This window comes from Fusarium proliferatum (genome assembly GCF_900067095.1).
Source record: "Fusarium proliferatum ET1 genome assembly, contig: FPRO_scaffold012, whole genome shotgun sequence".
Lineage (NCBI taxonomy): Eukaryota > Fungi > Ascomycota > Sordariomycetes > Hypocreales > Nectriaceae > Fusarium > Fusarium proliferatum.
This window is the reverse complement of record NW_022194801.1, coordinates 1,261,019-1,282,537: the sequence shown is the minus strand read 5'-3', so window position 1 is coordinate 1,282,537 and position 21,519 is coordinate 1,261,019. Positions and strand designations below refer to the sequence as shown.

Below are 21,519 nucleotides of genomic sequence, written 5' to 3'. Positions count from 1 at the left end.
CGTGCTCAGGGGCTGGTGAACTTCGAAGGTTACGGTGATTGGAGAAGTCCGAGGTGCATCTCGGCAGCGCGCGGTTACAGGCACTATTGGGAACTAATCCAGGGCATAAGCTGTATGTTATGGCAGTGGCTTGCGGTAGGGAAATTTGTCGCCGACGGCCATTGGCTGCGGTGGTTTAGCCGTGCGGGCTAGCGGTGTCTAGAACGCCTTACCCCTGAGGTTAGGCCAGGTCGGCTGATACCCACTGATTTACCGTCGTGGAGATTGCTGCTGATCGATTGGCTTGGCGATGTGCACTCAACTGAGCTAAGCTTTTTTTGCGATCTCATCTGGGGAATACGAGATGCAATTCAGGGGTGGTTGATTGGAGGTTCCGTACTCGGTTTGTCGCCGGTGCCGTTGAGGCGTCTGTGTTTGTTGAGGTTACGGAGTAATATCGAGAGTCAGCGCTAAATTCAGGTACTAGCGTCGCTGAGACTGTTCCCGAGTAGGGCTTCCAGGGGTTGAGTTTGCCCAGTTTCTGGGGATCTAGAACCGGAACCATGAATTTCCTTCCTTTTTTGTTGATCGCATCACGTAAGAATATTTGGAGTGACATGAGCTCAACCTCGCAGTGGTCGATGGACATCGCTTAACCGCTGGGCTTACATCTGCTGTTTAAGCATATCGAAAAGGCAAAACAATTATTGGAAATAGTTCCAAGCCTCAAGCGTCTAAACAGCTCCTGTGGCTTTTTTGGCGGAGTAATTCTGATATTACCCTACGCCGTGGTTGCCTTCATTTCATCATTCACGGTCCTTAAATAACCGCCGTTGTTTGCCGCTCCGCTGAGATCCGGAGAGTTGGTAAGCCACAAACAAAGTCTGTGCAGGCTGAAGCTGATCTATCAATCTCAACTTGGGCAACATGCACATCCAAGCTCGGAAGATGACAGAAGTTGACAGAAGTTTGTCAAGGTCCAGGTGTGCAACTGAAAATGACAGCCAAACTCTCCATCAACGCATGATCTCATTAGACGATTTGTAATCTGCCAAACTCCAATTCCGTCCCCAGAATCTCTTCCAAATCCGAGTCATGCAAATAAGCTTCACCAGTGAGTAAATAACTCTCATTACCTCCAATGTCACCCCGCAGACTTGCCGCATCCCATTTCTGCGCCTCCTGATGTCCCGGCCGCACCTTCAACGCCTCCATCGAAATCTCACCGTTATACTTCTCTTTAAACGCAATCTTGCGCTTAATGTCCTCATCTCTTGGTGTAAAGACGTAAGGAACCCTGCCGCCTTTCACCACCATCACAACATCGCCCTTTTCAGCCCAGGCCGGTGCAAGGGTGAGTCTGCCGCTTTGTGTCTTAAACAGAGCTCGGACCGTCTGTGCTCTTTGCAGGGTTCTTGCGAAGTGAGAGGCCTGGGTCTTGCGTTCTTCCGGGATGGCTTTGCGATCCTCGGGTGACCACGGTTCATTGGGATATGCGGCGCGTAGTTTGGTGTAGTCGTCTTGAATCTTTGCCATGATGGGTTCTCTTTTGGCGATGAATTCTTTCAAGATGAGAGTTTCATCGGTGATTTTTGCCTTTTCTTTATCATGTTCTTTGATGTAATTATTTACCCAGTCGTCAAGCCATTGGCAGAACCCGGTCATCTTGCTGCTGGGCCCGCCTCTCCATGTTCCAGCTGTGAGAAGGTCACAGAAGACCTCAAGAGGCGACAATTTTGTCGGCCTCATATATGCAGTCATGTTGAGTATCACTTCTAGCAGATGAAATGGCGGAGCGTAGTTGAAAGAATCCTTCAACGCCGCAGCTTCCTGTGCGTGCTCATTCTCCTTGGAGCTCAGCGTGATCATGGACTCCATATCGTGCGCCAGATCCCCGAAAAAATTATACAAGACACAGGACTCGATGATATCTAATTTTGCTGCTTCGAGAAACAGCGATTTACCGTCAGCCGATACGGATGGACTATTGATCATCTTGGAGATGCTTTCGAGCGGTGTCCTGTTTTGCCAGATGAGAGGCTTCATACCCCGCGAGTTCTCAAGCCATGGCACCGCGTACCATGATGGTACATCGAGTTCAAGCTCTGACAGTTTGTCGTATTTCATAGCTGAGTAGTGGATGCATGTGTCTCTCGTCATGTCGTAGAAGAATGGACTGCGGTATCGCGTTGCTAGCGAGAGGAGGTTCATCGGCTCAGGACCCGACAAAATACACAGCGCCACCTTCTCCAGAACTGAAGGAAATTCAATGGCGTAGTCCGCATGTAGTGATAGCCATTGTAGTCTACCGTCTGATGCAATTTGATCGTGATCTAACGATGAGCTACCGGAGCCTCGCTTTAAGCGTGGGTCCATCAATAGCGTCTCTGGCTTGATCAAAGCGAGTCCGCCGTACACCATATCCCTCGGATCTCTTGCCTCGCGGTTTTTGACGAGCCTGAACCATTCCTGTAGACCAACTTTGTCACCCTCAGAAATCGTGCGGCGCGAATTGAGCAACCCGACAGCCTGGTCAGGCATGTCGCCAACCCACGTCAATATCTGTGCAAACATGTGTAACCCACTGGTATTCCAAGCGCCCAGAATACTTTTCATCCAACCAAAAGCAACGGAGATGTCATCAGCCTCGAACTTGTAATCTCCTAAGAGGAAGATGGCTTCTTTGGCGAGGCATAATTCTTGCAGAACCCAAAGTCTTTTGAACCATTTACGCGTGACGAAGAAGAAGACGCAAAGCACTAAATGCCAGAGTGATGTTGTTCCGACTCTGGTGTAGTAAAAGTCTTTGGATTCAGCAGCCTCGGTGATCTCGGGAAGGCCGGATTTGGTCATCTCAATGAGGTTCGCTACGCCGGGCGCGAAAACGTGGGGACAAGTACCCAGCCAAATCGTGACTTGGGACGCTGAACTGTAGATGCGATTCATCATTTGGACTTGTTGGCCCAGCTCAGTAAGGTTAGACTGGTTGATGCAGATTGCGTCAATCCAGTACAGACCTGGACGCGTTTTTCTGAGCTGGAGGAGAGCTTGGTATAGATTAGACTTGACGTAAACGCCTTTGCCGTCGCAGAGGATCTTGTCTCGGTCGGTCGTATTCTCGACTGGCTTTGCATCTGGATCTGATGGTTCAAAGCGGGACCGAACCATGAGACGATTAAGAGTGTGATTCACCGTATCGACACCACTGGAAACAACTTTTGAGAAGCTAGGGACTTTTTGAGACAGATATCTCAGTTCGTAAGGGAAGCTTGGTGGGTCCAACTCCCATGTGTATGAGAGCGCATGGTATTTCGGGCTGTCTGCTAAGTCAACTGTATGGAGAGAGCATTGCAGCATGTCGCTTGGGTTGCCTGCTTTGACCTCTAGAAGTCGTATACTTGAGGCTGTTGGCAGTGGAGAATATGGAAGCCCATTTGGACCAGCACCCTAGACCTGATGAGACTGACATCGCCTACCAGACTCGTGAACCTACAGTGAAGAGCTCTTTCGAGTGACGAATGATGTCACCTCTATCCTGCCACGTCTTTTTCGCCGAGAAACCAACTTGTCGATACAACCTCGACGACCACGACGGAACATCACTTTCAGGCTGTTCCGTACTTTTGGAAATCGTGCTCTCAGACATTGTTTCAACAAAGAGTCTTGGATTGAAACGAAACAACGCCAAGAATGTTTCTCTCAGAAATGCCAGCGACTACCCTGTATTTAATCGGAAATAAGCAACCTTTCAGGCGGGGGCAGTACTTGGCAAATCGCCAATTATTAGCGGACACGCTTCAAGTGCGTCCAATCATGTTAGTGATCGACAGGCTGTGCGTGACCGTGGCTGGCTGAAAGTTGCGACATGGACAAATGGCGACGCGATAAGATAAGGATAAGATAAGGATCATCAACCTGGATCTTTCGTTTCAGCTCGCTACAACTTACACTGACTAAGGATGCAGGAGCTTCGCTATCAAGAGCCGGAAGTATTCCATTCTATCAGATGTTTTTTCAATCAGCTCTCGGAAGGCTACTTGTAGTGTTCGGCTGCCTAAGAGTGTGCACCTTGCGGTGTTAGTTGCACTACATGGGATATCATGAGGGCTTCTAAATGAGCAGGGAATGCAAGAGGCGTAGTGGAACTTTTGATGAGACGGAACAACGACCAACAGAGGGTATCAACAGCGAGATAAGGTAAAAGACTAGGATAATAATCGCTATAGTGCAATGATGTATAAATACATGCTAAATCTCACAGTCGAACTTTTTAAAAACTTAAACTCGAATGTTTTCTACCAAAAGAGCCGCAACAATCATTACACTTTACAATCACGCATTATGGCTCATCAACCCGCCGCAGTCTATTATACCGTTGACCCTTCCACCAACCCCAGTTCATGGCCACCGCCAGCACCAGAATTCGGCACAATTATCAACAGAGTGGATGTAACCTTTATCAACATCAACGGCGACTCCAACTTCACCATCCTTCGAACAGGCACTAACGAACATGTTCACCATGCGGTAACCCAGGTGACGAAGCACATAGCGCGAGGCCTTTATCGGATTATCAGTATGAATGTCAGCGAATACTCGTGCGTGGTGGTCATGTCTACGGAGAAGTCGAAGGAAGAGCTTCTGTTTAGGAATGGGTTTCCTTGGGACAGGCCAAATGATCCTCAGCCAGATGTGGTTTTGACTTAGGTGGATGTATAGGGTCGAGGAGAAGGGTACGAGATGGGTTATGATGCATCGCGACTTTTGAAATAAAAGCTCATTCATTCATTCTTATGCTACCTCGATCATGTCCAAGTTCATTTCCAATATGCTGAATCCCAGTGTGTAGGGCATTCTTTCCAACCTTTGAACCTATTCAAATCCAACCCTTGTTGTATCATCCATGCTACAATTTGGTTAGTCCCTGTTCTTACTAAAAGCTTGTCTTGAACTTACTTTATGTCTGATTTTCTCGCTATCTATTTGTAGCAACGGCCATTGCTGCAGTATCTCGCCGAATTCTGGCAGCATTCCTTCTTACAGCACTTCAGGGTTCGGCAGCAGAAGTTTCCGAGGGAGCACTTTCGGGGGAACTTGGCTGGGCAGACCTTGGCAGCTAGCTGAAGTCCCTCACCATGAGATGAGAGATCGTGGCCCTTCTCACTGGCCGAGGCAAGGTCGGGGAGGCCAGCAGCGGCCTCTTTCGAAGCAGCTGCGGAGACAAGAGGGGCAAGAACGAGGAGGATGGTGCTGAACTTCATGATGAATTGGAATTAAGCTTAATCTGACTCTGCAGAATGATGAGTAGCACCTTTAGCTGGAGCGACATCTGCCTCTTATAATGCAGCACACCGCCATCAATCAACGGTCCAAAATTTCACCGTCTTAGTCTTTACTGCCTAGCTGCAAGCCCACTTATGGCCCTAGCTAACTCGCAAAGGCAGTTAATCGCTGATTGACTGTCTCACTATGCTCACTTTAATCCCGATAGAGTCAAGCCAGGTTCCATCGGAGGGCATAAGGCTGATTGAGAGCAGCGATCATCCCCGCAATTCTGGCAGAGCTGAAAACTTAGCATGAAATGTGCCGTGATTTTACAGGGAGTTGATCACGGATTGTCGGCGATGCATGCCTTGTCGGGACTCGCTCTGGATGATCGGGCGGACTGGAATTTGTTAGGCTTGTTGTGAGTTATTTATGCGCTGGCTGGAATGAGCATAAGGTTGTCGTGGTTGAGATACGCGTCTTGATTGGCTGTAATGGAGCTGCATAACTTTGTACGGGTTATTTTTAGGGCTTCCCCGCAAAGCATGCCAAATCCGGATAAGCTTATCGGCAGTCAACCCTCTTAACCTAGAGACAATGGGCTTTTGGCGACGCGAAAACTGTTGCAATTCAGACCCGAGATAATATTATTATTAATAGAATTATGTAAGTAGGACATTGTAAGCACGATGTAACCTCACTTCAGGGTGTGGTATGACTACCTAGTAGCTATGTCAGTTATGAGGAGAGGCGACCTGCTCAGACAGGACCACGAGATCCAGATAATGCCATCAAATTGTGATCAAAGGCCGAACTATTGACATTAGGAAGATGAAGCAAATTGATAGCCATGTAGGGATGAACAAGCATGGAAATGCCCCGAGACACGTAGAACAGAAGTAAAGCTTGTGAACAGCGACAAAGAACAACCACCAGAACAAGGCTTCAAGAAAAACAGTTGATTTATAGTCACAGAGGCATATTTCTAACGCACCTGACCCTCCAATGACTGTGTCTTCTTTAAATAAATGCAAACACGAAATCCATAACGCTGATACCAATACCATCAAACAAATCTCAACCAACCAGACTAATCCTGCTAAAAAGTACCACCAAGAGATGCCATCAAACATACCAGAACAGGCTACAACCCCAGCCAAGGCCAAGCCAAGAAGCGCGGCCTCCAGACACCGGAACTCAAGATTCTCCGTCAAAATTGGACCTGCAAAGCTTCTTGAACGGCAGATCATATGGTTCGCCAACGGCTTTCCGGGCAACAAGCTCCCCGAGAGACTTGAGGCTGCGGCCCAGAAGGCAAAGCTTCAGCAGCCAAACTGGGAGAGGCATGCAGATAGAGGAGGGGAGTGGCCGTTGCAATGGGATATGAATGAGGGTGATGCACTAAGTGGTGCTATCGCGCAAGCTCTGAATGCCCCTCTTCGTGATGGTGTTGCGATTGAATGGCTGGGTCAGACGAAGGGCATAATTATTGAGGACCTTAATAGAGACAATGAAGATTAGAGAGTGCGCTAAATACTGACGGACGGTTTCCGGACGGTTAACTAGAAATAGTCAAACTACTGAAGATTCCTCAGGAATCCTTCCAATCCTTCTGCTTCGTCAAAAACTCTTCCTTGAGATTCTGATACTCCTCATCCTCCTTGCACTTCTCCCAATACCCCTTAAAGATCAAGCTCGCCCTCAGCTTCTCTTCCTTATCGGGATGCTCATCACTCTTTGGTAATTCCTCCCTTGTACCTTTCTTGTACTTCCGGCCCCCAGCATGATTCGCATATCGTTTTGCACGCGTCATTCCCATCTGGATGAATTTACGCGTCATGTCCATCCCCACAAAATCGCGCTGGTCTTTGAACTCGTTAAACTTGGTCCATAAGTCCTCAGCGCTTTTTCGCGCGATGGGGACTGTGCGGAAGCGCCAGAGGGGAAGAATGGCGGATTTGTAGGGTTCAAAGGTGAGGACGCCTTGTTCGCCGCGGCCGATGCGGTAGGACATTCGATGGGCTTCGGATATTGTGTCCATCAAGGGCTTGGCTTTTGATCGTGATGCAGCCATTTCTGGTCTGTGAGGCATGGGTATTAGTGACGGAGAGTATTGATTGTGATGGCTGACGCCATTCAAATAAAGCTCTGGGGTAGTAATATTGATGTTGAGCTTGAAATGTGATGGGTTGGCTGCTAGCGAATGGATCTGGAGCTGGAATAATAGGATCTATGACGTCGGTTGGCTTTGAGCCACTAGTTAGACACACAATAACAACCACTATTATCCAATAGTACCATGAATTTTTTAAAAGTTCATTACGGCTAGCTTTTATTTTATTTTTATTTTTATATTTTTTTTACATTTTCTTTTTAAAAAAAGTTATTGCAAGCCCTATTAAGATGCTGTATTCTCTGACTGAGCTGCATGATTGAGGAACTGAATGGAATAGAAAAAAGTTTAGATCAAAGAATCGTCACTTAGCATGAATGTAGATTGAGGATCTTTTGTAGATGTTTGTGATAGTACTCTCGCTACTCCGAACCTTGAGAGAAATATCACCAGTCATCCGAGTTTCAGGCGCGCCTCATACAGGTTTTACTGTTGTATCCGTCGACCGCACCACGTTTCTCTTTCACGACCTACTGACCTTATCCTTTCAGCAAGCCGACCATCTATCACGGCCAATATCGACGAGGGTTGGACATGGTCAAGCCGAGGTTGACATTGCCATTATTGAGCTTCCCGGTGTTCACCTTGTCGAACTCCTCGAGTATGCTATGCTTCCTTAGCATAAACCGAGGGGGTTGGAGGAAGGCCTGAATGTCGGAAATATATTGGTTTATATGAGGAATGATGGCGGCAGATTGATTCTGAGACCTTCTGAACTACAGACTTGAATGGCCTTTGTCATCATTTTGGCCCGAAATACAAGAGACAAAAGGTATATCACATGTAATTGTCACACCTGGATACCAACTGCGGTTGTTTCGGATGGCCCCCAACTTTGTACGTGCCGCAGGGTATTATAGCTACCTTATCATTGGGGGCCAATTTCGACAGATTAATGAATGAGACCATGAATTTCTGCTTGGCCGTCATGTCACATACCGGATGGAGCAAAACCTGACGCTTCCCCGCTCCTTGGACGGGCATCCAATGTAACCAAAATATAAATGGCGATCCATCATTGGTTGAAGCCGTCTTGGCTCGAAAGTTTGCGGATAGAAGGATCGGGATTCCGAGTGGTCTTGACTGGAATATTAGGTTCATAACATTGCAATGATAAGTAGTAAGTACCCGGAGATTACTACTTTTAATTAGCCGTATATTTCACCCAAAGAGTGAGTGCCCTTCTCTATAAAAGTGCTGGCTGCCCCTCACCATTTATTATTCGTAGCAAATAACGCACAACACGGACTTCCGACCATGCCGGGACCAGGCAAGACTTTTGCGCCTCTCAAGGCAACCGAGTACTTCTCGCCTTACCATCGCTCAGGCGCTCCAAAATCTTCCCAAATACCCGATCAAGATGATCCATACGCGAAACTTCGCGCAAAAGCGTTGACAGTTCTTGAAGCACAGGGATTTGAAGCCAAGACCATGGTAGAACGCGGTGTGACCTGGGCAGAAGATCAAGACCCGTTCGGGCATGTCGCGCACTCACAGTATTTGCATTTCTTTGGTATTTGCTGGCAGCGCGTCATGGAAAGCTACGACGAGTTCCTATCTAAGCAGGAATACGAAGACATGATCAAGGGCAAAACTGTCATCCCCGTTGTGCACAAGTACGAGATATTGTTGAAGAGACAAGTTCGATATCCAGACTCGGTAAGTCAAATCAAACCACGCGCGACGTCGGAGATCGGATCTCATTGATTGTGAATAGCTCATTGTGGCCAATCGTGAAGAAAAGTTCACACCGAACCATAATATTGGCACAACAGTCCTTTTTTCTTTACAGCAGCAAGCAGTAGTGGCCCAGGTTACGGGATCAATTACATACATCGATGCGAAAACTGGTCGACCAATTGATATCAGGACTGTGAGCGATGGTTGGGCCAAGTTGTATGATGGATTCACCCGCAAGGTTGAAACGGCAACGGCCCTTCTACGCAAGTGGGAAGAGGAGCATCCACCCAAGACTAAGACGAAACTGTAGATGATGTTTTGCCTCACATATAGCAGTGTTCAGTTTTAAGTATATTTTTCTATTAATGTTTTTTTTTGGAGCAGAATACTTCCACGGTACGGAGAGTGTCTCATTAACTAGGTACCAAGTCACCTATCTACTTAGCACTCCATTAAAGCTTATCTCAATTCTACGCAGTCTTTGAGATAGTGTAGATCATAATCAAGCCTGATCGAGTAGAGTACCTGGCGTCTGTGATATCTTCAGGGAGCAGATGGCCATCTCCGTTTGCTACAAGAGCCTCAGCCAATGTGCATTTTCCGACAGTTTCAAAACCAAGCTTTTCGTATAAGTGCACTGTAGTGGTGTTTTGGGGCTTGACCATCAACCTCACGACGGTTCTAGCCTTTCGTTGAGTTTCTTGAAGATGTTTAATAACATCCCGACACAGACCTTGCCCCAATTTTCGTCCTTGGTGGTCCGGTAGAATGAACAAGCTGAGCATCTGCCAACGATCTTCATCATCCCCGCCTGGCAGTGGCTGCCCAGAAACTTCGGGAAGCGTGAAGGCTTCTCTGCCGACTGGACCTCTCAAGGTCACCTGTCCTACCCATTGTGCCATCGAAGAAGCGTCAGGGTTGACTGGGGTTGCGACGCAGACGAAGTTCTCTCTATCATCTTGGAGGAGGCGACCCATCCACTGTGTCTCTGTGAATTGAGATTCGATTTCGTAGGTGGAAGAGAAGGACTCTGGAGATGCCTTGAGTGCTTTGAGACGTAGCTCGCGGTATTGAATTGCAGACTCCTGAACTGAATCCATCTTGGAGACGCGAGAGAAAGAGTAATGATATAGGGAGGACATAGTGACTGCGTTTTGACCGAGCTCGCGTACTATACAGAAGAAGTATGTTAAGCAAGAAATGAAGACTGCAGAGCCATAGCAAAGAAAGACGGACATATATCTGGCTAGTTATATATTCAAACAATCGAGCAGCGGTGAAATTATGTCAAGTTGTTCTGATTAATAATCTGACCGATGGGCCCACGGTGATGACACTACAACTAACTTAACCTGACGTAGTTAGAATACAAGATAGGGTACACTGTAGTGGAGCTCTGTTCCAGCAAGAAATACAAGATAGGGTGCATTACTTTGAATTCTCTCATAAGGGCTTATACTAAGTGTAGGTATTGCTTGAGACCTAAGTACTCAGTCATCTAACTCAATCATTTCCTCCACAACCATCAGTTCACCCGCCAGCACCCTTCACAACCTTATTATTCTTAAAGCATCTCGATCTCACAAAAACAGGCGTGTTAAACGTAAGTTTCCACTCATACCCCTCCTCAGTCGGTTCATCGTAGTACTCAAAGTTCCAAGCCCATAGCATCCATTCATGCTTGGCCTCATCGTTTTCTGACCAAAGTCCCACGTTGAGAACCCGCCGCCTTCTGTTGTATACGAACTATGGGAAAAGTGGTACCATCCTTTGCAAGTTCCCTGGGCATACTCTGGTGGTGGCCAGGGCCTGATGTAGCGTGTTGGGCTGACTTCGTATGTGTAGGCTCCATCGTCACGGACGTATTTACCTCCGGTCTTCCAGTTCAGCCGGCGATTGGTGTCGCAGTTGTGGATCAGCTTCTTGAAGGAGTCAATGCACTGGTTCACGTCACGGTCTGCGACATCCTCGCTAAGCGAGATCCTGAACTCATGCTCATCAGGTGTGTCTTCGTCATAGACCTTGTAGTAGTCCCATCCCTTCTCATGATCAGGCTGCTCAATGTTCTTGCAGAAATCCTCATAGTGCTTATCAAGCCGATCAGCGCTGTCGTAGATCTTCCAGTTGTCATCCGACCAGCATTTGAACTGGTCCTTGACCTCGCATGAAAGGGGATCTATACCGAGCACCAATGATCGAAGGTCCATCGCCTCAGCCATCGCGAAGCTGGCCATCGTGAGATGCCCATTCTCATTCGGATGAAAGTTCTCCGCGATGTCGTTGGGAAGGCCAAGACCCATTGTCCAATCTCTCGATTCGTCGGAGGGACATCCTGGAGGTTTAGGGGCACGACGACCAAGAACTCTGCGTACAAGCTCTGGTGGGTTAGCGCTGTTGAAGAACTTGGAACCCCAAATGCTCTCCGCTGCGCGCTTCCTCTTCAGCTCGCCCTGACTGTAATCGTAGTAATCCAATCCATCGACTCCTCGCTTTTTGAGATCTTCGCGCTCTCCAGGTGTAGGGTTTGTGGGGGGTTTGATGAATTGCATCTGAGGCTGGTCCTTGCTGGGGTAGTCTCTATTAGCAGAGGGAGAGCACATCTGCCCATCAATACTGGCGTCAGTGACCCAAGGGTTCCAGTCCGCAAAGCCGATCTTATACTTGACATCGTTATCTTTGGAGATGTCGTTGACCGCGTCAGCAGTTGCCCTGTTAATCTTCTTGACAAGTGCGTTGAACCGGTGACGACGAGCAATGGTCAACTTCTGGGGCGTTTGGATGGGCTCAAGGGTTCTTCTAAGAAAGATACCTGCAAGTCTATCCGAAGAGCCAATAGCATCTCACTAGAGAGGCTCCTTGCTTGGAACCCAGCTCTTGGTAGTAAATGCAGCGGGCTGAAGCCTGACTCTTATGTTTGTGTAAGTACTGGGAAATAACGGTGCTCATTTTGGGGGTTACTTTCATGGCTCTTTAGGACCATCTGTCTTCCTAAAGAAAACTGATTATTGGAGGTTTCGTTAGCGCTGGCCAATTTACATCATCTAAGAAGATTCAACCTTGTGATTGTTAAGTTCTGGGAAAGTATTTTGACCGAGCAGCGGGCACCCATTTTCATCTGATGTGAAATCTGATCGTAGAATATGATGGTTTCTGGTAATACGTAGCCACAACAGTCCACGTTTACTGATCACACGTCTGGTTTCCGGCTCCGCATGTCAATGCTGGCACAGCGCAGTCACTGACAAGAACAGTATCAGGTCTCTGGCTTTGATATAAAGCTCAGTCTTCTCTAAAACTTCCCTGAAGCAACGCACTGATCTTTCTGACCCTTATGGTGTTGGTTTGACACATGTGCTCACCGGAAGTTGTCAGGTAGATACGCAGTCTATTCACATATGGCTTGTAAGCTAATAGCTCTGGAGCTTAGTATAGTGCCGGAAATGAAGGTAGAATTCTTATTGTCGATAATGCTTACAATTTATTTCCGTTAATGCCATTCTACTGAGTGCTAGATTGTTATTTGTCCTCATCATGCTCGCGGATACTCACCCTGCTGTTTCTTGCTAACCAGCCAATTAACGACACAGTGTTAGGCTTCAGTAGTACAGTGCAACACCGCCAACCGCATATAAAAAGCTCGTCCCCTCCACTGTTATTCCGCTGTATTTCGCGCCCAACAACTTATCGAGCACTTTTTCTTTCATCATGCATCGGCGTTTTAAAGGATGGATTGACTCAAAATGGCACAGTCGCCGACGCACCCCCGAAATGCCACGGCTTCCCGATCCGCGACCGTACACATTGACACCACCACCGTCGCAAGAACGAATTACAACATTAGCAGAAACGGTTTCATTCTTCAGACTGTCCCTCGAACTTAGACGAAAGATTCTCATTTACGCAATCGGCAACCGCACAGTTCACGTAGACCTCGTTTTAACTCATCCGTTACGTGAACCGATCAACGATGAACGATCCACTTACAGATCCACAAAGCCCGCCCACAGGTACCATACCGATAATATGCACCTCTATCCATATACCGAAGAGAATCTAGGGTTGGATACAAATCAGCCTAGATACTGGCAATGGAGAGGCTGCGTAGCTCATCGCCTGCCACATCCTCGTATCAAAACTACAGCGGATTTCTATACTGTTGTCAAGCCTGCGGATGATAGATGTTGTGAAGGATTGACGACCTGTTTAACTGCACTAGATTGAAGCCTGATTTATATGTTGGTGTAGATACAGGTAAATTGTCTTAATTTGAGTCACTTCTTGATAGTTTTGGGTATAGTCTAGTGGGGCGTAGACCATGTTATCAGAAAGTACACTATTGTGCTACGCAAATGTCTCAACGCCTCTTGAAATCTAGACAGTTCTTAAATGCATGTCCATATGAGAAACAGAGGCGGTGTGTAATATTCCCTCACATTTTTAAATAGTCTGTGTTTATTTGGGAATAAGCGTAATGCAGGTAGGGAATAGTTCTACGCCTCAACTACAGTCATAATCCTAGGACAGCTGAGCCTCTAACCCGATAGTACAAAACTCAGCCAGGTAGGCGTCTTTAATGGCGGTCGAGACTCCGAGTAGTGTTTAGGGTTACGAAGCAGCATGGAAGCCATTAAAAATTTAAGAAAGCTAAGAATAAATAGAAGACTGTCGCGTTGCCTATGAGTTTTGAAAAATAATTTTTCTTGTCACGCGAACTGCAAAAGTGCCAGTGCATTATGGATACAATGAGTTCCAATTTGAATCTGCCCCCTTTTCCCTGGAGCCAGGATGCAGTGAGTTCCAATCTGGATCTGCCCCCTTTCCCCTGGAGCCAAGCACAGCCAGTTGCCACGGACAACTCCGTAGGCACTCAATTCAAGCCTGCTGCATGCGACTTCAATGGCACACTGTTTCTCGCCTGGGCTACGCAGTACCAGAACGAACCCTCCAAATGTGCATCGTCATTTAGCTTCACATATTGGCTTACATCGGAAAATGGCTGGGCTACACCAACTTCGGTTGCACTTAGTGATTCCTCAATGGCCCAATCTCATACATCTGTTTTGGTTGTTTTCCATTCCGAACTTTATGCACTAGTCCCATGTTCGTCCCCTACCTCTTCTGGATTATATATCTACAAGTACGACGGCACTACATTTCAAGAATCTGGGGCTCTCGACTCTACGTGGAACACCTCTGTTGCGGCCACAGTCTACCATGGTGACCTGCACATGGTTGGCTTTGACCGCAACAATGGCGACCGTATCAACTGGATAATCTCGAAACCAGACGCGACGACCATCTCTGGACCAGAAAGTTTCTTACCCAGCACTGCGACCGATAATTCGACAACTGGCAATATGGGTCTTATCGTGCGAAAAGGGAACACAGGCCTCGACGAACTGGTCCTCATATTTCTTGCCGATAATGACAGCCGCACAGTTCTTGAGAATACCCTAGTCAATGGTGTATGGACACGTACCGATAAGCTGGACGAACGGGGAAATAGTGGCGTAAGTGCTACATCTACTCCCGATGGCCAAAGCTCGTGGATCTGCTTCAAGAAATGGCACGGTTACAGCAATCTCATATGCGAATATGACGCACCTCATGGCTGCTGGACTAGCAACTACTCTATGGGTACAGCCGATAACCTCGAATGCTGGAATGAAGCGGCCTTGATTTACTCTAATCGTTGGCTTTATATCATCTGGAATATGAATAACACACCCCAAACTATATACTATTCACGTCGTCCTTTGAGCCAACGCTCTATGGGTTCCTGGATGGGCCAAATCACAGATCAGAGCGTTTCACTAGCCGACCTATCGATTCCCGGGACTCATGACTCATCCACATACCACTTCAGCGGCTATGGGATATTGAATAGCTCGACCGTCGGCCCCTATGTGGTATGCCAGGATATGGAGTATATACAGCAACTTGATGCGGGAATACGTTATTTCGATTTGCGTGGTGGCTACAGCAATGGCCTCGACCAGACGTTAGATGAATTAGGTCTTACGGTTACCAAGGCTCCTCTTGGACCATTGTCAGCATGTCATAGTGATTTCAATGTCGGCCTTACTTTCGCTGACATATTCGAATACTTCTACACATGGCTCAGCAAACACCCATCCGAAGTTATCATCGTTCAAGTAAAGTATGATCAGGGTGAGAACCTGAACCAGAAGGTTTCAAACGACCTGTACAACATGACATTTCAAAACCCTTTGTGGTCACTCGGGGATACCATCCCTCGGCTACAGGATATCAAGGGTAGAATCCAACTGATTCGTCGACTCCCCCTACCTAACATCCGTGGTAGCCAAGGGAAACCCTTCGGCATTGATGCTACTGGTTGGCCAGAGAACAAACAAGCAACAATCGAGGGCAAAATTGTTGGCTCGCCTTCGGCATCTGTGAAGCTTCTGATCGAAGATCAGTATCAGATAGATGGCGATGGCTCAGTAGCTGTCCCCGAAAAGTTGCAGGCAGTAAAGGATTTCATCAGTCAAGTGCCAGCGAACTCATCTGCAGGCACTTGGTGTATTGGATATAGTAGCTTTGTAACTAATGGTATCTCTAACACACCCAGAGCTTACGCCACTGACCCGATTAATGGCGCCCCACCATTTAACGCTCAACTCGAAGGATATATTCGCTCGATAGGGGGCACAGGTAGCCCCGCAAAGGTCGGGACAATTGTGATGGATTTTCCTGAGATGCCCTCAGGAAATCTCATTCAGGCTATTGTAGAGACAAATGATCTCATAAAGTAGTAGTTATAACATACTTTATATTTTCAGTTTCATTAATTAAAGCCTCAAAGCCTGACTACAGGCCTTGTATATCTTCCCGACATGCTCCAATCAGTGGGTGCGCTCGTCAACCGCCGGATAGATCTGACTGGGCTCTCCCACTTTCGAGACATCTTTTCATCCATCCCTCAACCTGCTTACAAGGATCTTCAGATAGATGTTCGAGTCACGATCGATATCATATGAGAAAGAGTGGTCCTCAAGTTGGCGTCACTTATCATCTGAGCCGCTAGAGTTATATGGGGAAGGCAAAGTAATTGATGCAACCCCAGATAGAGGTTACTGGATTCGGGGAGACTATCAAGACAGATACGACTTGAACAGTAGACCGGTGACTTCGGTTGGCTGCTTTGGTTTACCCGCCGTAGATGCTTCTGTAACTTGAGCGGCTGAGAATACCTATTATTGCCAGTATATGCCCAGAAACACATAAGGCTCTGGATTGATTGCCTATGCTTCTTTGGAGCCTTGAGAAAATTGACGATTGTTATAATGCCGTTAAGAATTTATATGCGGCTGTAACCTATGTTGCTTACAGCGATGTGCACAGTACTTGGCCATATTTGACACTGCTTTGCCTAGCCAAATATTAGTAATACGCCTGGCCTCAGTGCGCTCTCTGCCTGACTCTTATCTACAACCAACATAAGCACGAATGTCAATTTTTGCCCTCTATGAACCATGAAGCGACGCTTTATGACATGGTACGTCGCGAAACGGGAGAAGCACAACGGCGTTCCCGAGCCTCCAACTCTCCCAAGTCCGCGACCGCACATTCTAACGCCTTCGCCTTCAATTGAAGCCTTGTCCCAGTCACAACAGACTGCACTATTCTTCCAGATGCTCCCATATGAGATCCGAAGGCAAGTCCTGATTGAGGCGTTTGGCGATCGAACAGTTCATATGGACCTCACATACAACCACCCACCAATGCCAGGTAACAAGCAAACACACGCCATGATCCAGGAATGGTGGTTAGGCCTGGACAACAGCCGACCAAAGTCTTGGTCTTGGAGAGGCTGCACATGCCATCGCAAACCTCCGCCTTGGCACCCAGCTATCGCGACAGAGTCCTATAGCTCGAGAGCAGTTGATAAGGATAGGTGTTGCGTGGGGATCGCACACTGCTGTGAGATGTGGAAGAAGAACGGTGAAGAGCTCTATGGGTGTTGGATCGGCGCTCTGGGATGGCTTCAAACGTGTCGACAGGCGTAAGTCTCTATTGGCAAGGTCCATCGGATCATGCTTACCATTCGTCCGTCAGTTATACCGAAGGCATCAATGTCCTTTACAGCACAAACACAATACATATCTCGAGCGCAATCTTGCTGATCAACCTCCCGGCATATATCCTCCCACAAAGATTATCAGCCATAACATCACTGGAAATTATCTGGTCTGTCGAAACTAACGTCTGTAAAAACAAAAATCTCCCGCGCGAAAAGGACCTAAAGGCAATCCTTCTGATTCTCGACAATCACTTCCCTAGCCTCAAGAGACTCAACCTGGCCTTGAAGCTTGGTCTGTCTAAAGGTGGGGAAACGGAATTTGGACACATTTTTGCAATCCTCGACGACTTTTTCAACCGCCACACCTCTGATCGCATGCAAGAACCTTTCGCCGTCTCAATCTCGTACGCTGCGTACGTTGAATTACGGCGCGAGATAATCCGCTCCCAGGGGCATGAAGGAGATACTTTTCACTGGCAGATATGGCGCTCTTTTGATGGCGAATACGTTCTTCCGCAGAAGCCATGGACTGGGGCATATCTAGAAAATACTCCTGGGGCAAGATGCAACAATGGGTATTGGATTTATTCTGGCCAGATCAATACTCACATGGGAGGGGGAGGAAGCTAAGGGGCAAGCTACATATTTAATGGAGATCAAGGGCTTTAAGTTGGGTTCTAATGCCATTTACAATGTCCTAGTACAGAATAGGTGCTACCTAAGCAATGGGAGTGTAAAGCGTGTCAAACTTCTTGTATCCCTCTCCCTTCACAAAAGTCTGCATCCAGGGTCCCTGCTCCTTACCCTGGGATAGCTCCCAGTACAGATCAGCATGTGCATCTCCATCAACGCGGTACTTGGGCGCTCCATCAGGCTTGCGCTCATCAGCGTAGTAAAACCTTGAGAATGTTAGCCAACAGCACTAGACGTAAAAATCGGCGGCTTACTTGTAGCCTTTGCTCTTGTATGCGTCCGCAGCAGCCCACATCATATGAGCAGCGCCAGACTTGCCAACTCCTGCATCGAGGAACTTGGGAAGGATTGTGACGTTAAGAATGTTTCCGGTGTAGATGAAGGTGCGTGCAGCTGACTCTGGAAGCTGAGCGAAACCAGCGACTGCCTGCTGGGCTGCGATGAAGGCGCTGTGGATGTTGATGGCGGTGTTGTTGGTAAAGTCGGTGTAAGAGACGGATAGCGGGTCATCCGCTGGAGGAAAAGCCGCGGCGCTAGCTGTAACGTGTGAGCCAGTTGATCATATCTTGTTGGAAACTAGCACTTACCATTGTAGACAACAACGCTTGGAGTTCCGAAAGTTGTCTTCACTTTACTGAAGGCATCGGTAACTTCGAGCGGCTTGGTCAGATCAGTCTTGATGTTGAGCTGTTTGTCGGTGCTGTCTGCCTCTTTCTGGGATCGAGAGGCAATGGCGACTCTGAAGCCTTGGGAAGCAAACTTGCGGGCGACGGACTGGCCGATGTTTGGGCCGGAGCCGAGAATGAGGACGATAGGAGACTTGGCGGCCATGACCGAAGTGGTTATTAAGTTATTGAGTTATTGTATAGTGCCGGTGGTATTGGAAAAGATGTTACGGTCTGAATTTGGTGAGGTGAGATAAATTAAATGAAATTGAGAATGTGAATTGATCATGAGAAGCAGACGTTAGGTAGTCTTATATAGCTACCCCCATTCAGTAAGCACATACATCATAAAGAGCCCAAACTTGCGTATTATCAAGCATCTTAACAATCACTACGCAGATGTTGACCCGCGAGAAGATGGGAAGCACCAAGTGTGCTTATCGTAAGGTTCCGCGGAGCCAACATCGGATCCATCTTATCAATCATAGATTGTGTCAGATCAGAGCCAATCAGGTGTCAACGGTACGTCATGGTACATGGCGTTTTTTACTGGCTGTTAGTGGCAGCTTGATTCTGTAGAGTCATTTGTCAGCCCTATCAATTTGTCAGCGCCGAGGGCCATTGTTCCCTGACACCTATTAGATGAGGAACGTCTTGAAGCAACGCAGCGATTGTACTCAACTATGACGGGAAACTTGATATGATACATTTGCAGATGTCTAAGCTTTTGTAAATCTGCATACTATTACTTAACCCAATTATTGCGATTAAGAATTGTGCCAGACTTCAGAGGTACCAGAAGTCCTACAAGAGAGGACCATCGAAACATTCTTGTGCAACGTCTCCGCGCGAAGGTTAATATAGTGAATGGCTTCAACAATATGAGATAATGCCACACTGCTGACGCATCATTACTTTCTATTGTATCTATGAGCTGGAATAGGGTTTAGAACAAGACCCTCTCGCTATGAAGATCGAGGCGTAAGGAGGCCAATGCTGCCTAAACCTCATCGATCAGGGGATGGGGGCAATCGCATTACCATATACGTTCCACTAAGTCAAAAGAGACCTGCAAATACCTAAGATATCACCACCTTTCAGGTTAAGCTTTAAGCTGTGAGAGATCTCTAAAGTTCTGTAGATTGGTGCACTTCCTGCACTTGAAGGCTGGAACCAGCACTTGCATGTCAGCATGTCCCAAATCACGTCCCTCAACAACAACCAACATTATAATCCAGGTGGGCAGAGAAAAACAAGAGAATATCTACAGCACTAACAACATTCTATTGGATTCGCGCAATTAACTCAGCCCTATCTCAGGCTCTCAGCCGCCCGACACTGCTTAATCAACATGGCAAGACGGTGGCCATCTATAGATTACTGTCTCGGATATTGCAGGCGTTAAAGAAGATATCACCGATATCAAGGACATACATGCCTTGGTGACCCTTTTCGTCGTGCTCAATAACGGTACTGCAAACTACTTAGTGCAATAGCGCACTGGTATGCAAAGTCAATTCAGTGCACCCTTCCGCTCCCATTGAGTAGTCTGATGGGTTTTTTGAAGTTCTAGAGTTCGAGTGCTTAATTGAATTCCTCTCATGGTTGTTAAACTTTGAACTTGAATCTCATGGTGAGCACGTGTTTGAACGGCTGTGGTTAACGCCTCGTTTAGCAGTGGGCCCTGTCTGCCTGTTCAGAGGCCAGAACAGCGATGAATGGAAGGGTCGGCTAGCTAATTATAGAGCCGATGATATTTTACTCGCATTGCGGTTAGCATGTTTAGTAGCGTTGGCATAGTCTAAAGCCTGTCTTCATTCTAGGCAGTCATAACGGCTGTTGGCCTTTGACTGGAATGCAGAAAATCGTGGCGACAGTTGCTAGAAAACCCTTAAGAATAAAATGCATATTGCCTAGCACTTATAATAATACGATGAGCCTACCTTGATTCTCGTTTTTCTTTTTTTCTTCTTTTTTCCCCCTTTTCCCCCCCCTTTTTCTTAGACCGCCATATGGTATATATTACCTCTGTAGTACTCCATTCAAGACTCAAAACGAAAGTAGTTTTCTGCTCCGATACAGAACTAATAGTATAAAATGGTTGCGCTGAAGACGTCACTAGCGCTGCTCTTCATCACTGCAGTTAGCGCTATTCCGACTAGTGCTCAATGGCCCAAATACAATGCCACTGGCCAGCTCAAGGGCTTGGCCTTTGACAGGAGAGCACCCGGTATGTATGAGCCGAGTTGGTAAGAGGTGAAATTAACAAGCATCTGCCGTCTCTAGCCATCTGCCAGCCTGACGACAAGGACATCATGGACTTGAAGAGCAACAAAGCAGACGGATCTGCATTCTGCTCAACCCATCTCCAAAGCGCCGCATCACCAACAAGCCCGCTGCTGCAATGACACAGACTTTCACCGCCAAGGAACCCAAGACTGTCCCTCATATGGTAACCAAGTATACAACAAGCTATATCACAAAGAAGCAAGTCACTACATTCAACTACCTAGTAACCAGAACGGCAACAGACTTGAAGACTTTGGCAATGACGAATCGCAACACCAAATCGGTAACACAGCGCAAGAGTGCCACGATGACCAAGCCAGTTAAAGTCACGGTGACGAACTACAAAACTGTTGTGTCACTAACTAACTACAACACGGTCGGCGTGACGAACCGTAACACTATTCACACGACGAATTACAACACGGCATCTGCGACCGCTTATAACAGTGTGTTTGTGACCAACATGGGCTATGTTATAGTCACCGAATATGATACAGTTGTGGCGACTGATCTCTCTACAGACACTGTGACACCAGATCCAGTGACTGTGTATTCATATGTTTAGGGATCATAGAGGGCATTCAAGCTTTCTTGGGTACACTGGGTGCGGGAATGATGGAAATATACTTGTTAGCTGTTATGTAAATGGACAGGCCCTGGCGAGTTTTAATAGATAATAGATCCTGTTGAATTCGTTTTATAAAGCCTTAAATGTGACGAATGGACTT

At 47.2% G+C, this 21,519-nt stretch overlaps 13 protein-coding genes across 13 annotated transcripts; 7 read left to right on the top strand and 6 right to left on the bottom strand.

Moving 5' to 3' along the window:
- Positions 1–1,011: 1,011 nt before the first annotated feature.
- FPRO_13556 (uncharacterized protein) lies at positions 1,012–3,625 on the bottom strand (the record flags this gene model as incomplete). The annotated part of the gene is made up of 2 exons (XM_031223022.1): positions 1,012–3,426; positions 3,473–3,625. The coding sequence occupies 2 exons, from the start codon at positions 3,623–3,625 to the stop codon at positions 1,012–1,014; spliced, it is 2,568 nt and encodes an 855-aa protein (XP_031088422.1).
- A 695-nt stretch (positions 3,626–4,320) lies between these two features.
- On the top strand, positions 4,321–4,686 carry FPRO_13555 (uncharacterized protein; the record flags this gene model as incomplete). The annotated part of the gene is made up of 1 exon (XM_031223021.1): positions 4,321–4,686. The coding sequence occupies one exon, from the start codon at positions 4,321–4,323 to the stop codon at positions 4,684–4,686; it is 366 nt and encodes a 121-aa protein (XP_031088421.1).
- A 272-nt stretch (positions 4,687–4,958) lies between these two features.
- FPRO_13554 (uncharacterized protein) lies at positions 4,959–5,240 on the bottom strand (the record flags this gene model as incomplete). Its single annotated transcript, XM_031223020.1, has 1 exon — positions 4,959–5,240. The coding sequence occupies one exon, from the start codon at positions 5,238–5,240 to the stop codon at positions 4,959–4,961; it is 282 nt and encodes a 93-aa protein (XP_031088420.1).
- A 1,123-nt stretch (positions 5,241–6,363) lies between these two features.
- Positions 6,364–6,765, top strand: FPRO_13553 (uncharacterized protein; the record flags this gene model as incomplete). Its single annotated transcript, XM_031223019.1, has 1 exon — positions 6,364–6,765. The coding sequence occupies one exon, from the start codon at positions 6,364–6,366 to the stop codon at positions 6,763–6,765; it is 402 nt and encodes a 133-aa protein (XP_031088419.1).
- Positions 6,766–6,835: 70 nt separating this feature from the next.
- Positions 6,836–7,318, bottom strand: FPRO_13552 (uncharacterized protein; the record flags this gene model as incomplete). Its single annotated transcript, XM_031223018.1, has 1 exon — positions 6,836–7,318. The coding sequence occupies one exon, from the start codon at positions 7,316–7,318 to the stop codon at positions 6,836–6,838; it is 483 nt and encodes a 160-aa protein (XP_031088418.1).
- Positions 7,319–8,674: 1,356 nt separating this feature from the next.
- FPRO_13551 (uncharacterized protein) lies at positions 8,675–9,407 on the top strand (the record flags this gene model as incomplete). The annotated part of the gene is made up of 2 exons (XM_031223017.1): positions 8,675–9,076; positions 9,135–9,407. The coding sequence occupies 2 exons, from the start codon at positions 8,675–8,677 to the stop codon at positions 9,405–9,407; spliced, it is 675 nt and encodes a 224-aa protein (XP_031088417.1).
- A 160-nt stretch (positions 9,408–9,567) lies between these two features.
- FPRO_13550 (uncharacterized protein) lies at positions 9,568–10,239 on the bottom strand (the record flags this gene model as incomplete). The annotated part of the gene is made up of 1 exon (XM_031223016.1): positions 9,568–10,239. One exon carries the CDS (start codon positions 10,237–10,239, stop codon positions 9,568–9,570), a length of 672 nt encoding a protein of 223 aa, XP_031088416.1.
- Positions 10,240–10,677: 438 nt separating this feature from the next.
- On the bottom strand, positions 10,678–12,043 carry FPRO_13549 (uncharacterized protein; the record flags this gene model as incomplete). The annotated part of the gene is made up of 2 exons (XM_031223013.1): positions 10,678–11,906; positions 11,965–12,043. 2 exons carry the CDS (start codon positions 12,041–12,043, stop codon positions 10,678–10,680), a joined length of 1,308 nt encoding a protein of 435 aa, XP_031088415.1.
- Positions 12,044–12,802: 759 nt separating this feature from the next.
- On the top strand, positions 12,803–13,318 carry FPRO_13548 (uncharacterized protein; the record flags this gene model as incomplete). The annotated part of the gene is made up of 1 exon (XM_031223012.1): positions 12,803–13,318. The coding sequence occupies one exon, from the start codon at positions 12,803–12,805 to the stop codon at positions 13,316–13,318; it is 516 nt and encodes a 171-aa protein (XP_031088414.1).
- A 521-nt stretch (positions 13,319–13,839) lies between these two features.
- FPRO_13547 (uncharacterized protein) lies at positions 13,840–15,876 on the top strand (the record flags this gene model as incomplete). The annotated part of the gene is made up of 1 exon (XM_031223011.1): positions 13,840–15,876. The coding sequence occupies one exon, from the start codon at positions 13,840–13,842 to the stop codon at positions 15,874–15,876; it is 2,037 nt and encodes a 678-aa protein (XP_031088413.1).
- Positions 15,877–16,596: 720 nt separating this feature from the next.
- On the top strand, positions 16,597–17,774 carry FPRO_13546 (uncharacterized protein; the record flags this gene model as incomplete). Its single annotated transcript, XM_031223010.1, has 2 exons — positions 16,597–17,126; positions 17,180–17,774. 2 exons carry the CDS (start codon positions 16,597–16,599, stop codon positions 17,772–17,774), a joined length of 1,125 nt encoding a protein of 374 aa, XP_031088412.1.
- Positions 17,775–17,862: 88 nt separating this feature from the next.
- On the bottom strand, positions 17,863–18,668 carry FPRO_13545 (uncharacterized protein; the record flags this gene model as incomplete). The annotated part of the gene is made up of 3 exons (XM_031223009.1): positions 17,863–18,043; positions 18,092–18,374; positions 18,425–18,668. 3 exons carry the CDS (start codon positions 18,666–18,668, stop codon positions 17,863–17,865), a joined length of 708 nt encoding a protein of 235 aa, XP_031088411.1.
- Positions 18,669–20,599: 1,931 nt separating this feature from the next.
- FPRO_13544 (uncharacterized protein) lies at positions 20,600–21,356 on the top strand (the record flags this gene model as incomplete). The annotated part of the gene is made up of 2 exons (XM_031223008.1): positions 20,600–20,732; positions 20,812–21,356. The coding sequence occupies 2 exons, from the start codon at positions 20,600–20,602 to the stop codon at positions 21,354–21,356; spliced, it is 678 nt and encodes a 225-aa protein (XP_031088410.1).
- Positions 21,357–21,519: the final 163 nt, after the last annotated feature.